The sequence below is a fragment of the Carya illinoinensis genome, chromosome 9, assembly GCF_018687715.1.
Source record: "Carya illinoinensis cultivar Pawnee chromosome 9, C.illinoinensisPawnee_v1, whole genome shotgun sequence".
Classification (NCBI taxonomy): domain Eukaryota; kingdom Viridiplantae; phylum Streptophyta; class Magnoliopsida; order Fagales; family Juglandaceae; genus Carya; species Carya illinoinensis.
Genome location: NC_056760.1, coordinates 25,875,581 through 25,893,102, shown reverse-complemented (window position 1 = coordinate 25,893,102; position 17,522 = coordinate 25,875,581). Strand labels below are relative to the sequence as shown.

The window sequence follows — 17,522 nt, the reverse complement described above, 5'->3', positions numbered from 1 at the left end:
GGTGCAAGGAAATGGCACTCCATTAACAGAAAACCCACCATTAACATATAACATCCATTTCACATTCATACAACTATTTTTGAGATGCATAAAAAGGGGCTGTCAAAGAAGACAATTACATACATATACTTTAAAACATTAATACTTTAATATACTTTCATAAACCATCATTTTATTTCTAAGAAAACATTTCATTTTCCATCATTCAATAAAAAGAAACATTTTTTTCATAAAAAGAAAAGTATTTTATTTTTATTTTCATATCATTTAGAAAACTCTAGAAGTGTAAGAATATAATATATACTTATTTGGACTCCATGTTTTCATTTCATATAGTCCAGTCATGTGCGTTTCCAATGGCAACTTACATGCACTCATAATTTAATGTCATTTCATTTTCAAGTGCATATACAATTTAAACTTAGAAAATGTATAAAACTACCATTGACTTGGACTTTCTTCACTTAAACATAAATGGAGGTTTAAACCCAATATATAACAACCAATATGAACACATTGTTTCACAAGCTTTCAAACCCATACAATCATCACGCTTCACAATTTTCCAACCTCCACAATCCCAACACTTCACAAACTATACAATCATCCCATCACTTCATACAGTACAACCACATCTTAAACTTCACATTCACAATTCACAACACAGAGCATATTTCACAACATTCCATTTCCAACTCAATCACATGCTTACAAACACTACACACTTACTTCTTAATCCAAAACACATGTATGTGAATAATAAATATGACTTAGCCCATAAGCCACTAATAACCTAAATTGGAGAGAGTTATACTGTTAAATCAAGGGGTGGTGCCGCTGGGTGGCTCATGGTTGTACAACCACATAGGCTTGTTGTTGTTATTGGTGGTTCTTCACGGTAGGTCTTCTATTAATGGCTCTTGGTGGTGCAAGGAAGAGAGGTAGTGGCTGGCTTGGGATTGAGGGAGGTGGAGCTTGGACATGGGCTTTTGATGGGTGGAGGAAAATATGTGGTTTGCATGGTGGGTGGAGAGAGAGAGAGAGAGAGAGAGAGAGAGAGAGAGAGAGAGAGAGAGAGAGAGAGAGAGAGAGAGAGAGAGAGAGAGAGAGAGAGAGAGAGAGTGTGTGTGTGTGTGTGTGTGTGTATTTTGCTATTGTTTTAGATTACACAAGACAGGGCTTTGGTGGCTTTCGGTGGTGGTTTGAGGATGGAGGAGATGGTTGGGCTGCACGATTGGCATGACAAATGGCAGCAATAGAGAGAGAAATGGAGAAATGAAGATGGGGAAGAGAAGCCAAGCTAGGGGAAAGAGAGTTTTTGCTAATGGACGAGCAATATTGGTGGAGGTGATGGAAAGGGGCTGAGCTTTGGTGGAAAGAGAAGCAGAGAGATGGGAGAGAGACTGACCGAGAGAGCATTGGGAGGGAAAAGGAGAAATCCTAAGAGATTGGGGGCTAAGAGAGAGGAGCAGGTAGTTGGCCGGCAATGGCGTCCTTGTAGTGGCTAGGGTGACTGTTCACAGTGGCGCCTGCCGGCTTGGCATAGGAAAGGGAGAGAGAGAAATGATGTTGGAGGAGAAAGTGAAAGAAAAGAAAAGAGGAGAGAGAGAGTGGAAGGGAACCAGGATTTTGGGCAATATATACTAGCCCAACATTTGGGATTCTTAACTTTAATCCAGGTGTAAAGATTAAACATAGAGAAAATGAAAATAAACTAAACAAAAGAAGTTGAGAAATGAAAATGACATGGAATGAGACTATACTTAAAATTCAACTTTGATATATTGATCCAAAAATAATACTTTTCATCATAAAATAAAATGACGAGTTTTAATAAATATTTCTTAGAAAAATAAAATCATCTAAATAAATGGATTTTTCTAACATGAATTAAAATGATGAATCATGATAAATATTTCTAAGGAAATAAAGTCATATAAATAAATGAACTACCAAAAATATATTTTATTTTCGAGGTTCCAAAATTTAAGAGGCTTACTTTAAAAATTAGGTTTGTTTCAATCACTAAAAATACCCCATACAAAATAAAATACTTGGCTTGATTTAAAAATCATCTCCTAGATTTAACAACAAAGATTAGAAATTAAAGACTTTTAGGCGAGGCTCATTACCAAACCAAGAGAAAAATGAGTGGTTGTTGACATTATAAGGGTAAAGTGATTAGGGTCTTTACCTCAAAGAATAATCACAATAGTCTAGCCATTATTTTTAATAATTTTTCCAAATTGCATCACAAACTCACTTATTCAAATAAACCATATTCAACCCTTTAATGAAATCTGAACATGTAACTAGCTCCGCCATGAGCATTGAGCAAACCATAGTGGAAACTCTAATACCCTAAAAGCAAGTTAGATCAAAATTTTTTCTTTAATAATTGGATGTATTGATCTAACATAAACAAATAGGATAAATCTATGGATTAAACTAGTTAGGATTTCGGTTTAAAGGCAAAGTCAATTTATGTTCCTTAAAGAGAACATGTAACTTCTTGGATTTTTTTGAGATACTTAGGATCACTATTAGATAAAAATAATTGCACCGTTGGTTTCATTAGAATTTTTATAAATTTATGATGTAATAAAAATTTTTGTGATTTCCAGATAACCAGTGGACCAATAGGAGAGTGCCACGTGTCACCCATTTTAGCCACACCGTCAGCCGGTTGCACCAAGTTTTTAAACGTCCCAAAGATAGCTGGAAAGATTTCAGCAAATCACTTGTGGTCCCATATCCACCCTTCACTTGATCTTCACTTACACATGTCAGTAAAGTACAACCTTGTAAGATGTGTGAGACAAGGAAACTCCATGCCAAGACCCACAAGCCCCCACACTACAAGAAAAAGGATCTTTTGCAGCGATTTTAAGATTGTTGGAAATAAAATCGCCGCAACAGGTTATCAATTGCAGTGATTTTAATGTTGCCGCTGCATTTTAGCATCAAGTTTTGAAACTAGTTTTTTGCAGCGACTTTTTTTATTTTTTGTAATGAAAAAATTTGCCACATTATCTAGGCTAGACTTTTGCATCAATTTTAAACTTTTTACAACGTAAAAAATGGCTGCAAGTGGTATATATTTAATTACAGCAAAACTTAAATCGTTGGGAATATCTTTTAAAAGCGGCAGGTGCCAATTTTAATTTCTCTCCACCTCTCCCCTTCGATTTTCCCTCGTACACTCAGATATCCCGATTCCCCTTTCTTCATTTTCGTTCTTACTGCAACTGACCATTTTGATTTTTCCTCCGATTTTCATTCTTACATTTTTTTTTCTTATTTCTCATTGTCGTGCGATAAACCCTCAGGTGGACGTGGACTCTCGCCGTCGACCACCTCCTCTCGGTGAGCCATTCTCTCTTTCACTCTCTCTTCCTCTCTCTACTGTTTTTGTGATCAAATTGAACCCTATTTCTGATTTTGTGATTGTGCGATTTGAACCCTAGAACCATTTTGTTCATCTTGGTTGATCGAATCTCTGTAGTGTCGTCTCCAGTAGTTCTCTTCACACTGGTAAGCTTTTTCTCAACCTTCTCACTCTCTGATCTCACCCTCCCTGTTCTGGTTTACTCAAGCGCACACAGACTCTACCCTCTCTGTTTTTACCGTTCCGCACACATCTTTTAATCACCTTTTAATCTGTTGTTGGTGTTGAATGCTAAATAATTCTATTTTATTTTCAGCAAGATATGTTCGAGCTTGTAGGGGGTCTTGTTGAAAATTTTTTGGCTGGATTCAATAGTTTTGTATTTGTCTATGGACAGGTATTTTTCAGTTTTAGTTGTTTCTTTTCTGATTTTATTAATATTTTTCAAGTATAATGATCCTATTAATGTTCTCCTGTATCTGAAAATTTGCTTATTTCTACATGTTCTGAATGAACTTGTTCTGCATTGTATCGTGTTTGGATGCATTTTATCTTATGGCCTCCTTCTAATAGCCCCATGTTATACCCAAAGCCAATAATAGCTAATTATCTTGGTATTTGATTCCATTTGAATGGTATTTACCTATACTTTATGCTTTTTTTTTTTTTTTGGCTTGCTTGTGCATGCAAAAATCTGTTCTCAAAGTTAACATCCATTGTGGTGGATGTAAGCAGAAAGTCATGAAGAAAATCTTGCAAAAAATTGATGGTACAAAATTCTGAATATAGTGGTACCAAAATTGGCAGGAATTTAATAGAACTTATTGCCTTTTTCTGATTTTTATTTATTTAATAGCCCCAAGATTAATGAATCTGTGTTGATAATAACAGATTCAAAACAGAGTCAGTTTTGAGAGAAACTTCAATCTACAACATGAAGATTGATTCTAAGTGTTCTGGCTCTTCATTTCTCAATAATCTGATATATATACTTACATTGAGACTCACAACATCTTTAAATCAGAAAGACAACTTCCAGGATTAGCTAATAATAGTAAAGACTAAATATAGTAAACTTAGACATAATATGAATTGATTTCTGAAAAATAACATCACATTAAACTAACTTCAATAATATTCAAATACTTCTATTTATTTAGTTTCTCTCTGTTGGGTGGGTGCAGTGACCATGAAAGTAGCAAACCTGGGATGTCACTTTTGTGCAAATGAAAAAACTGTTTGGGGCAAATATGTTGGTGGGATACCAGATATAGAAGTCAATTCAACAATTTTTTTTTTTTATATAAAACTGATATAATGGCTAAGGAAGATGATGTTGTCTTTGAATTTAAATTGTTGTGATTTCAAATGTCTCCTTTTCCACTACCCTAATTTTCAAAGAGCAATTAACTCATTAATTCATGTAATCACAGGTTTGAAACATTCTATTTATATGTCTTTTCTGTTGATGTCTGTTAGGAGGGAGCAATTTTTAATGTTTTTAGTCAAACCTTGTGCTACATACATGATCTAGCTAGCTAGCATTCGATCCTATAAATAATTTTGTTGTAGAAATATTTATATGTTCCTTGGAGTACTTGGATTATAAAATTAATGTTAAAACCAATGACCTTCTTTTTGGTTATATATGTTGAGCACATGATAAAGATGAAGACAAGAAACCTTTTCATCAAATCTTCCCATACAAGGTACCGAACAAACAAGAAAGGAATTATAATTAAAAAAGATGTCACATCCCAATTAGTTGTTTATTGCTTAAGATGGATCATCTTATTATAGTATCTTTTTAAAACATAAAATTGATGCCTTACAAGTTATATACATACAAAGTACCTTCAATAACTTCAGGATCACCAGGAATTTGTTTATTCATGCCCATTGAAATGCTTATTTGTTAATTCATGCCCATTGAAATGCTTAACCAAATGACACAAAGATTTATTTCAATAGTGTAGTGTTGAAATCTCAGAAATATCTGTTATAATCCAGGTTTTGCTGTTTCCTCTTATGGCATGCCACGTTTTCAAATATTAAAGTAATTAATTACATCTATTTCAGCTGTTGTGTGTGTAAGTGATGTTGGGTGACTTTATTTTCTTACTTGAGGTAAAATCTGAATGAATTTCAAAAGTTTGAGATGGAGAGCAAGGTATTTTTGAGATGCTTGTGTTGGGTTAGCATGTTTAGCTTAAGTGGGGTCATTGTATTGGCAAGTGGAGTATAAAATAAGACTAAGCCAACTTCTATAATATATTTGCTCAAATATGTTCATGTACTTATTTAGTTCCTGATGTGTGTTCCAGATTTTTTTTGTTTTTTGGGTGTACTTGTAATGCCTGACTAAATTTATTTGTTGATCATATATGGTTCTATAAATCCCAACAAAATCTCCTCATAGCTTCCAAAGTTCCAATTTTGACCCATATTATTCTCCAAATACAAGCAAGCAAATTAGCGCAAGAAACACCAACAGCCCTTGTTGTCTATAGTTAACAAATTATGAAAAGAGCAAAAGATTCACACCCCAAACCCCCCCCCCCCCCCCCCAAAAAGAAGAAGAAGAAGAAGAAGAAGAAGAAGAAGATAGAATCACACCTTAAATAAATGGAAACCAAGTTCAATATGAAACTCAAGGCTTGTTAATCTGATGTTATATGATTTAAAGAACAAAAGAGAGTTGTTTGTAAGTTTTGAGCTTCTTGTTGACCTTGAATCTTTGGTTGCTGCTTTATCTTGTTTGTGTGTATTTAAGACATTTTCTCTCATGCACCTTACAACACTAAATTTTTACATGTGCATCACATAATTAATTTATTCTTTTTAAACAAAGATAACATTCATCCATAACTCTGTAAAATCTGCCATGTTAACTCCCACTTCTGCAGCTTACTACTTGCAATTGCCCAAATATTGATGTGATCTATACATGTCCATAGTACATGTATTACTGTCTCTTCTTCTCAACTAGAGATTGGACAGTAGGGGTTTTTACTAACATTTTTCTTCAAATGTTACTTTAGTTGATCCTGGAAGATTATTTGCCCTCCATAGGAAATGTTTTATGACATTTGGGTTACTTTAATCTCCTTATCTTCCCCCACCTCTCTTCATTCTTTCCTTTGATTTTCTAGCATTTTTCCTTTGCTTCCTTTTCCTCTCTTTAGCCAATTAATAAGCACTCCCAATTCAGATCTATATGAACTATAATTTCAAAAACTTTTGCTCTCATTATCTTTAATGGCTCCTTTTATGATGGATTTATACACAAAATTATATATAAAGGACACCTAGCTTTTATAACTCGAGTGATATTTCTTGTATGTTATGTATTTGAAAGTAGATGTTGGGTAATATATTGTTAGTCATTTACTTCATATTATGCTAGCTTAATATTAAAGTTTTATATATGAGTTGTGCCATAATTGTTTTTGTTAATGTTCTCACTACAAAAAAAACCATATATTGCAGAGATTTTTATTTTCATTTTGCTTATTCTATGAGTCTAATAACAGAAAGAATGTTGTGTTAATTTTGCTTAAATTAACAAGAATAAACTAAGTTTTTAGTCCCTAAATACATAGTACGTTCTAATAGATCTTGCCTTTATAAATTTTGAGCAACATAGTCCATTCATCCAAAAACTTGATAGTACTGAAAAAAATGATGCCCATATCAATATTGCTCATTTAGATGAGAATGGTTTTTTTTTTTTGTTTTGTTTACCAAGGGTAATATTTGATTGATATTAGGTTGAAAAAGTCCTTACAAATTTTATATTAGATAATAACATGGATGGTGTAATTGGTGTGCCGGACCATTTCTCTGCTTCATGATGTCTTTTTTGGGCTTATTTTTAATTGGAGAGATGACAATGTGACTCTACCTAGAGACCTTTTCCCCCACATTTATGTTCTATATTTCCTTAGATTTTGCTTTCATATTTTTCTTTCATGCCAAGTTGATGATTGTGCCTTTATTGTTGGGTTAGGTTCACTTAGTTTCTGCTCCTGTCATTGATTGAGTTCATGTGTTTTATTAATTTCTTTTATCTCCCATAGGATATAAATTTGAAACCATTTATATAATTTATTGGCTTGGAAACTCAAATCAATACTTCAATACAAAGCCTTTACAGTATACACTACTAATGCTTTTGCATGGGCTTGAATTTCTTTTAGTTATAATTGGTTATAAGGTCTAACTTGCGAGATTACAAAGTGATTAGTGTTTGCTAATTCACTGGAAGAGAAATGCACATATGTAGTGTTAAGTTCATGTGAAGCAACCTTATCAATTTACAAAAAAAATTCTCTGCTTCTAATTAGTTATGCTGCTTGTGAAGAAGGTTTGTATATGTAAAGTTTAATAATGAGGATCATCCAAGAATTATATCAACTTAGAGCATGCATGAATCCCCCCTTTTTAATTTGTTTTGGGTCAATCCATCCAAAAAAAAAGATAAGGTTGCCAAGGTGGGTTTGTCTCTTTACAATTTATTGAAATATCCTTTCATATAACTCCAAGAAAAAGAACTTACAAATTGTATTTGTGCAGATCATATGCATCAACTGGTTGAGGTTTTCTCATAATCATCTTGGCCTGCCTGAATATTAATGCCCATACCAGGTTTAGCTCTCTTCTTCACTAATCACATCCTTAATTAACACTAAAGCATCACCTTCAACTACATTATGCTACAACCCAAGTCTAAGCAAGCATGTTTGGTGCACCTTTCTTACAGCTAAAACTTCAGACATAACAGCTTTAGTTCAGCAGGTTCTTTAAACTATAAGAAATGAACGAACCTCTCAAGAAAATAGGCAAAATGGAACAGAAATAGTAGCAACAACACTCTGTATTTAAGTAATATAAAATTGGGGATGTCATTCCATGATTGAAGGAAGCTAGTGTGATAATGTACAAAAAATATAACCCATCTGGGCAATTGACATGTTAGAAGGTGTGGCATGAATTTCCTGTAAATGCTCACAAGGGAAGCACCAAAAGTGTTGGTGCCACACTTCTGTGTTTGACAAGGCTTTTAGCTTATTCGCCAAGATGGTGCCTCCAAATTGTCTTTATCAATATTTCATTTTATGGTCCTTAGTGAGTATAGAAGTTGGCCTAGCCTGCCAACTTCTAGTTTTGTTCCATATATATTTTTCAACTTTGTACCATTCCCACAACTATTCTCCATAAATTCTTCCTTCATACCCAATTCTGTTATAGGATCTTATTACTATTGGGCTTGGTTGGTTACTATTTGGAGGGCATTAATTTTTGCATGGTTTAATTGTAGATTAAGTATATGAAACATAGTAACATTTGAGAAATGTTTTGATAAGATGTTGTGATAGACATTCTATAGCATATTTATTGGCTATGGAATAACTATAAGACTAGTATTATGAGGTAATAATCAGTACACTTACCTCATCTATGGTGAGCCCATTTAAGTACTTTTCTATGTGCTCCTTGGTTATTGTACTAGTTTGATCACCATATATTTTAGTATCCAACTTGCTTGATGGAGGGAATTCTTGCATCTAAATTAGAATATCTTTATTGAAATACCTAGCTAGCTAGGAGCTAGGGAATATCAAAGCTAGTTATTAACAAAAACTCTCAAAAGAAAAATAGGAGCTAGGAGCTAGGGAAAGGAACAAATTAAACATTTGAACCTTTTATCGAACTTTCCAATTAATTAGAAACCACATTTTATATTATATACCCATAAATACTAGTGAGAATGTTCTCTTTTAGTTACACAGTAAAAGGAAAATAATTTCCTCTCACTTTATCTTTATCTTTATATATAATTAGTTGATCTTAACTTTTCTTTGGTATAAGTGACTAATGGGAGAGTTGCTGCTGCATGGGGCCATTGCCTAGAAAATCCTAAAGAGCCTTGCTGGAATTGAGGTGCGTTTGTTTTTGAGTTGCAGGTTCAAACTCTGTCTGTTGTCCATTTCTTTGTGATTATGAGGGTCTCAATTAGTAGTGCATAATGACTTGTATTCAATGCTCACGATTTCATTATCCTCTTGCTTGGTCTATTTATGTTTTTCAAATTTCGTGCTTTTATAGGCTAAAGAGAACACCCCAGGTTCTAGCATCTAGACATATAGGAACATTAAAAGTTACTACTTTTGAAGTATTTGACATTTGACACTAGAAATATCTGTTTAATTTTCAAACTTGATAGTACTGATCTCCTTAATTGATACAACATTCTTAGAGCTCCAAAAACTGGAAGCCTTGGTGTCTTCACCAACAATTTAACAGACACAATTGTTATTTACTTAGCTTCTTATTTTGCTGTATTAACAGTCATTTCTCGATTTTTATATTGTTCAGCAGGTCAAATGTTCATTTGCATCTGTCCTTACTATATATATATATATATATAGTAGCACAAGATTGTAGCATTATAAGCCTGGAAAGATCATGCCAATTGGGACTTGTTTAATGTTATTGTAAATTTAGGTTTATATGCAATCTCATAGTTAAGGTTTTTTGTTGTTTTTAAGCCTGCCTTTGCAATAGAATATCAGAGTGTATTCTTTTTGGATAAAGTTTAGATAAAAAATTTTGCAAAACAAGATTGCAGCTCTCTGTATAAAATCAGCCTCTCTTTTTGACGTTCTTCTTGTGGGTCTTTATGATAATTTGCTTAGCCACTGGATCGGAACAAGAATTTCTGGATTTGGGGGGCCTGAATGTGGGTGATGATTACAAATAAGCATGTTTGTATGGTTATTTGTTCTCATATGTATTTATGCATTTTGTTGTTAATAGTTAAAAATATATACTATAACTGTAATTTCTTTCCATATTCATTCAATTGTGTGTATGAGTGCAGATTATTTATCAAACTTGACAAATAAGTTAGAACTCTATAGACTCATACCAAATTATTCATATTTTAGAGACAACATTATCCTTCTCTTACTTAAACTGATATGTATTTCAGATTTATTAATACGTTTATGGGCTCTTTTTTACAGTTCTCTATTTTTTAAGTGTATATTTTCTGGTTTAAACTCACACAGGCAAAAGCAACAACACAATGCTGAGAAATGGAGAATTTTGTGAACAGCATTTTGTTGGAGACCTTTAGATGAAATAACCTGTTTCTTTTCATCTTTTTTATTAAGCTTAAGAGCTAGTTAAAGTTTTTGAGGATAGAAATTATGGTGTGTAATATGGACTTAAGATTGCTGTGCTGAAAATTTTTTTCTGGGTGAAGAACCTGATTATGATCAAGTTAGTATTGCCATACAGCCATCTTAGAACTTTTATACCATACTTTCTGTGGTTGCTCTATGCTAATTAAATTTCATTAGCATGTTGATCATTTACACAATTGTGCAGGTAGACTGGTTAAACAAAATTATCTCTGATATGTGGCCTTGCCTTCATAAGGTAATATTCATTCTCATAACCTTTTTGGCTTTCTGTTAGAGTCTGCAACCAAGTGATTTTCGATGTCTAGGCGCTTTTGCAGTATGATTAGAACCACAGCACAACCTATATTTGCAGAGTACATGCGTTGCTTTATGATCTAAGCTTGATGTATTTACTACACTGTTTTGGGTTCAACAGTGTAGAAGATACACTGATTTGAAATGAAATCAAGTTATCAGTCATCAACATAGCTAATTTTAATATAAATATGTACAACCATATCTAGTTGAATGTGAGTACTGCATGTAATTGCTTGTACATCAATTAGTTTCAGATGCATATATATATATACTGTTTGTAAATCACAACTAAAATATATAGAACGGTTGTGAAGTTTCTTACACAAATCTTTACAGTCTATTTATTTACAAGCAGCTTTGCTAAAATTGCTATGGGTATTGTGAAGAGTGTTTTGCTTAAATGACTGTAAGATATGACTATTTTTAGCATACTTTAGGTTTATTTTGGCATTTGGCGATGATGAAGGAACATTAAAGTTAGTTTTCAAATTTGAGTATGACATTATGTTTAAATAGAATGTTAAGCAAGAAATGGCAGTGGGATTTGTTTAGTAGTTTGTAAGTTGTAGGAAGAAATTGGTCCACCCCAATGTATATAGCCAATAACTACATTAATGTGAATTTCCCACTGGATTTAGATGAATGAATGTGTTTGATTTATTATATTCAATGAAAAATATTAGATTTATAATGAAAGTACCTAGAATTTATATTTATGTTTCCTATTTCTAAATTGGGTGTTGGATGTTCTATAAGTGTTATATATAGCAACTTAGAATAGAATTGGTCATAAGTGTATGTGTGATCGTTTCATGTAGGATCATTAAACTTGTGGTGATGCCAATGAATGATGAATTAACAACAATTATAGGATCTAAATTAAGTGAAGTTTAAGGTATTAAAAAAAAGTTAATTGATTATTTCAGGCTAGGTAATAAATTGATTAAATAATTATTTAGTGACTGACATGAACAGGATAAATAAAAATTATATTTTGGATCAAGTTCGAAAATGATGGTTATATCTATAACCAACGTAACTGGCGAGATCGGAAAAAAAAAACACACCAAAACGTCAATTGCAGCGATTTTTATAGAAGTTCCAGCGATTATAAATATTGCAATTACACTTTAACAACGATTTTTCAAACCAACAATTTTTTCATATTTGCAGCGCTTTTGGTTCTATTTTCAGCATTTATATTTCGCTGCAAAAAATTATTTGCAACAATTCTTAAATAAATCGCTGGAAATAGAAGAGTAATTGCAACGCTTTGTATAGTAATTGCAGCGATTTTAAATGCTGCAATTACACTTTAACAACGATTTTGTAGACATGGATGACCACAATTGCAACAATTTTTTTCATATTTGCAGCGCTTTTGGTTCTATTTTCAGCATTTACATTACACTGCAAAACATTATTTGCAACAATTCTTAAATAAATCGCAAGTAATAGAAGAGTAATTGCAGCGCTTTATATATTAATTGTAGCGATTTTAAATGTTGCAATTACACTTTAACAACGATTTTGCAGACATGGATGACCACAATTGCAACAATTTTTGCTATTTGCAGCGCTTTTGGTCATATTTCTAGCGTTCAAATTATGCTGGAAAACATTATTTCCAACAATTTCTAATATTTCGCTGGAAGTAACGGATATCAATTGCAGCGATTTAGAGAGTATTTGCAAGGATTTTAGATGCTGCAATTGAGATTTCTCAGCGATATGTATTAATGGGCATGAGGGCAGTTACAGCGATGTTCGGAGAGGTAGCAAGGAAAAATAATCGCTGCTAAAATTAGTTTAAGCAGCGAAATTTTTTGTATCACTGGTTTGGGCAAAAAAGACGCGATTATAGCGGCGAATGTGCAAAGAATTTAAAAGCGCTGGAAATGGGTATATGTAGCATTTTAGATGGTTTTTTGCAACGATTTTAAGCGCTGCAAATGACCTGATTTCTTGTAGTGCCACCGCATGTCCCTGCCCTGTACAGAAAGTACTCCCCCCCTCCTCTAGTCCTTCCCATGTCCCACACACACAAAGCAAGTCACACTACACAGCCAACCCAATTTGTTGGTAGTAGACCTTTAGCCGAGCACCTCAACTTTTGGTAATCTAGTTTTCTCTCTATATTTTTATATACGTTAGATGATTAAGTTAGTAAGTTTTGGAAGATTTTCCTTGAAAAAGATAGAACATTTGAAGTAAATGTTGGTTTATAGCTTGGGGATGCATTGTTGAATTTAGTAATGATAGTTTGAGTTTAATATTTATAAGTCAGGTTTTCTAATGACTAAATGGCAAGTTCAAGTTTTAGATGAGCTTGAAAATAAAGTATATTTGTTTGGATATATGACTTTTATTTAAGATTCAAGTATTAGAGTTAATACCAGTTTCGGTTAGCATATTGTTGGAGGTTGAAGATGATTCAAGTGTTTGGTTGATAATTTTGAGCTTAAATTGGAGTTTTGTGATGATTTTAGTTGTGGTTTAAGCTTCTAACCTAAGCAGAATGTGCTGCTATGTGATTTTTGTTTGAGTTACAAGTTAATAGACAACTAGTTTTGAGCAATATTTTGGTTAGCATCTCTATGGGTGATTTGAACTTGGAAATGATTTAATTTATAGAATTGATTTTTTTAAATTTTTTTTATTTTATTATTATTATTATTATTATTATTATTATTATTATTATTATTATTATTATTAGGGTTGTTTGAAGTGTTTATAACCGGATTAAGTGAGGAAAGGGATCACCTTACATGTTTTATGATTTTTACTTAAGATCCATAATGATATTAGAGCTTAGAATACAACCTAGAATTATAAATGTCCGGGTTTAGCCTTTGTGTATATGGTTTTCCCCTTAAGATATGTTTCAGTTTATGTGTTTTTCTGAGCTTAATATTTTCAAAAGGTGATTTTGATTGTGTTTATGTTTAGAAATTTTAGCTTTTTTGATGATCTAGGCAATAAAAGCACAAAAAAAGCAAAACACACTTGTTTAATTCTTGGTTTTTGATGTATAATATTAGATGATTTTTATCTTACGTATGGACCTAGATATCATGAACAAAAAAGGATGAACAAATTTTTTAGTTATGCTCTAGAGATAAACCAACTATATATTTCTCATGCAAATATAAGATTCTAAGAATGAAGATGTTTTATGAAAGCAAGCATATCATGAAAGTATGAAGCTCTGATATTTTTTTAAGTCACTCATGCATTCTATAAATATGTAATTATGAGTAGTATGACTGGTTATAAGTAATGTATTTCACCCTACCTTGTATTTTGACATTCGACAACATAATAAAATCATTTACAACTTTGTGGACATAAGTATATTGCCGAACCATGTACATTTTTGTGTTGTGTGATTGATTTATTGTTTTACTTTACTTTTCTTGCATCATTTTTACAACACTCTACAAGTTGCAGAGCTTACAATTGTGGGCTTTGTCATGGTGTGCGGTGCTCTTTGCACAACAGAGAGCCGCCCCTCCACATCAAAGGCACTACCTAGTAGTTTTAACCAACTGCATTAGAACACGCTGCTTTGTACGGCATATATTGTGGCTAAGGCTTGGTGCACTGCTTTGCACATAACAGAAGTTTCCACATCGACTAGCAGAGCACGCCCCACTAGCTAGGTGTGTAGCTCTAGCGCTCTACGTGCAGAAGAGGTGACCACATTGTACCTAAGTGCCCCCTGCATCTTTAGGTGTTGCGTAACGTGGCAGTGGGGCACACACTAACTAATTTTGGGTCACCTGTGATGTTGCTTGCTGCCTTGTGCAGTGTCATGGTGTGGAAGACATGACCAAATTTGGCTGTGATACTAGCTGCTACAACACCACAGGTGCAAAGGTGCAACACCAATGTGAGGGCAACACGGTCCACTTGTGTACACTAGGCACCACCGGTTGGCACTGTGCCACAACAGCCGAACACCCAACGGGTGCATGTAATGCCCTTGTAAGCTCTACATCGACGTAGGTAGAATCATGGGCAGCACAACACCGATGAGCATCACAACATAAGTGACGCATCAACGACACACCCAAATGGTGCTCACTATTCCACTTAGATCATATGGCACTTTAGGTGTGGTCAACATAATCTGGCATGAGCAACACCATGATGCTCGATTGCACTGCCCCTAGAGTGATGGTCCACGATGCTGCCTCGTGCGGCCCAACACCGATATGTATAACCACCTCTTGCTTCTCAGGCAGCCATGGTTACCAAAAAATACAACATGCAAAAAAATAAATACTGTAAATCATGCAAAATTAAGCCAAGAGCAATTGACTCAAGCTCTGGTAAAAATGTTAGAAATATTAGATTAGAGTACAGTGGAAGCATTTACCTCGAGTGGTAAATCATAAATCTAAAGGTTTTGTTCAACAGAATTACACGGTCGATGGTGAAGTGTGCTACATGGGAATGCCAGAGTAAAACTCACAAATCCTACAACATAAATGCAAGGACTAGAGAGATACACATTTTGAGAGAGAGATTTACGTTCCTGTAGGAGTGAGAACCCACCTAAAAGTTAAAGGGGAATGGGCTATATATATAGCCTCTCTAATTGTAATCTCCAATTGGCTTTTAAGGCCAGTCATCAAGGTCTTATGGGAATTTCAATTACTAGGCATAACGTCTGGCTTTAAGTTGGGTGTTACTTGCCTTGCAACAAAGGGGGCATGCCATATGGGCGGCCCCACTTTATTACACCCTCAAAAGATAAGATTAAAAAAAATACTAACTTAGACATAAAAAAAAAAATAATAAATAAAGAGTTGAGAAATTAATAAAAATAATGGAATTAAAAAAAAAAAGAAAAGAGAATGAGTGGATATATTTAAAGTGACAAAAAAATTTTAAATTATACAAATTACACAAGAAAAGTGCACTTAAAGGTGTACATAGCAACAAAACTCAAGAAAATGTGCTCATTCTCTTTTTTGTCATTTGGACCAAGTAATTATATAATTTAAATTTTGTCGATGACAAAATTTTCACGAGGGTGGAGATTTGTTGCTATGTACACCTTTAAGTGTACATTTAGTTGAGTGATTTTGATATTTTGTAGAGTAGTTTTTCATCTATGTTAAAATGTTTTTTTCAAATATACAAAACTCATGATCTCAACCTATTTGACTTTTTCATTAAAAGTATATTATTTTATATTTTAATATAACAACTGCAATAATTATTATAGTATGAGAAGTGATATAAACACAAAGGAGTTATATAAAAAAAGTTTACAAACTAATGTGATTTCATGTGATTTGTTGGATCTACTTTATAATAAAAGTAATTTTGTAATTTGAGGCTTTTGTATTTTCCTTCTATAATTAAAATATTTCTCTTATAGTACTATTGAATTTAGATTTCTTATCTGTTAAGAAGTGTAAAAGATCAACTTTAAGACAAGAGAATAACTTCCTGCAGGCATAACCTTTCTCTCTTAAAAAAAGGCGCGAATGTGCCACGTAGAGAATCCATTTTCCAACCTTGTGGCAGCATTGCAGAGGAATACTCCATTTTCAATCTCCCTCCCTCCCTCTCTCTCTCTCTTCTCTCTCTCAGGAACCACTCCCTCCCTCGACTTCGAGCCTAAGCCCCACCACTCCTGAAAGTCCCATCAAGCTTGAGCCCCACCCCTCCATTCCTCCTTCCCTCCTGTTGAGCCCTAGCCCCACCCCTCCCTCCTTCTCATCTCTCTCTATTCTCTTTCTCTCCCAGGAAAATCCATTCCAGAATTGTGAGGAACATGACCAGACCCTCTCTGCCACTCTATTCGCCCCTATCTCCATCGTTGCTCCTAGCCCTCTCTTCCATTGCTCTTGACCAGCAGGGAAATCCCCCTCTCCAGAAACCTCTTCACTAACAGCCCCTAATTGTACCAACACCCACGTCTTACTCAACCAGAGCTAGAGAGGGTCATGACCGATATTCATACCCAGTGTCATCAATGACGTCTTTCTGGCATCAACTCAGTGCTCCTGATGACGGATAGAGACTTTGGTATGCCCTTTTAAGCTAATATGATTTTGGGTTTGATTATGGGTTTGATCGTGGTTTGATGCCATTGGATTGTTTGTGGGTTGATTGCTAGCATTGAGGCGTGTACAACTTGTGGGTTGATTGTTGGCATTGCGGCTTCTTTGTGTTAGGACTCTAGTTTCTTTAGGTAAAAATTGTGAGTTCATGCTACTTGTATCTAAATGAAAACTATCGGAATTGCAGATTGAAAGTGTAATACCCAGGATTTAGTGTAAGATGGTTGTGAGTGGGATCCAATAATAGGCTTTCGGGATCCACTATGGGATTTAGTGTAACATGGTTTGCTAGATATGTTTTATGTTTTATCGCAAGACTTTTATTGTGTATATATTTTTATGCCTTTTTATGTATTTATTTATTTATTAGATTCTAAAATCAGATAGAACTCCTTAGAAAAGTTATCTTCTTAATGGATGCTTTTTTTTTTTTTTAAGTTTGATTATTAAGTCGTTCAAACTTTGTTGAAGTTGGAGAAAAAATTCACGGGTTTTTAGGGGCTGCTATAATGCAGTATTCTCTTGGAGGAATAACATCAGGAGGGG

At 33.9% G+C, this 17,522-nt stretch overlaps 1 protein-coding gene across 1 annotated transcript; it reads left to right on the top strand.

Annotated features, from left to right (window-relative positions):
* Positions 1-1,391: 1,391 nt before the first annotated feature.
* Positions 1,392-9,322, top strand: LOC122276963. The gene is made up of 7 exons (XM_043086848.1): positions 1,392-1,472; positions 2,625-2,785; positions 3,208-3,366; positions 3,468-3,534; positions 3,705-3,785; positions 7,964-8,035; positions 9,260-9,322. Exons 1-6 carry the CDS (start codon positions 1,392-1,394, stop codon positions 8,021-8,023), a joined length of 609 nt encoding a protein of 202 aa, XP_042942782.1. The 3' UTR covers positions 8,024-8,035; positions 9,260-9,322.
* Positions 9,323-17,522: the final 8,200 nt, after the last annotated feature.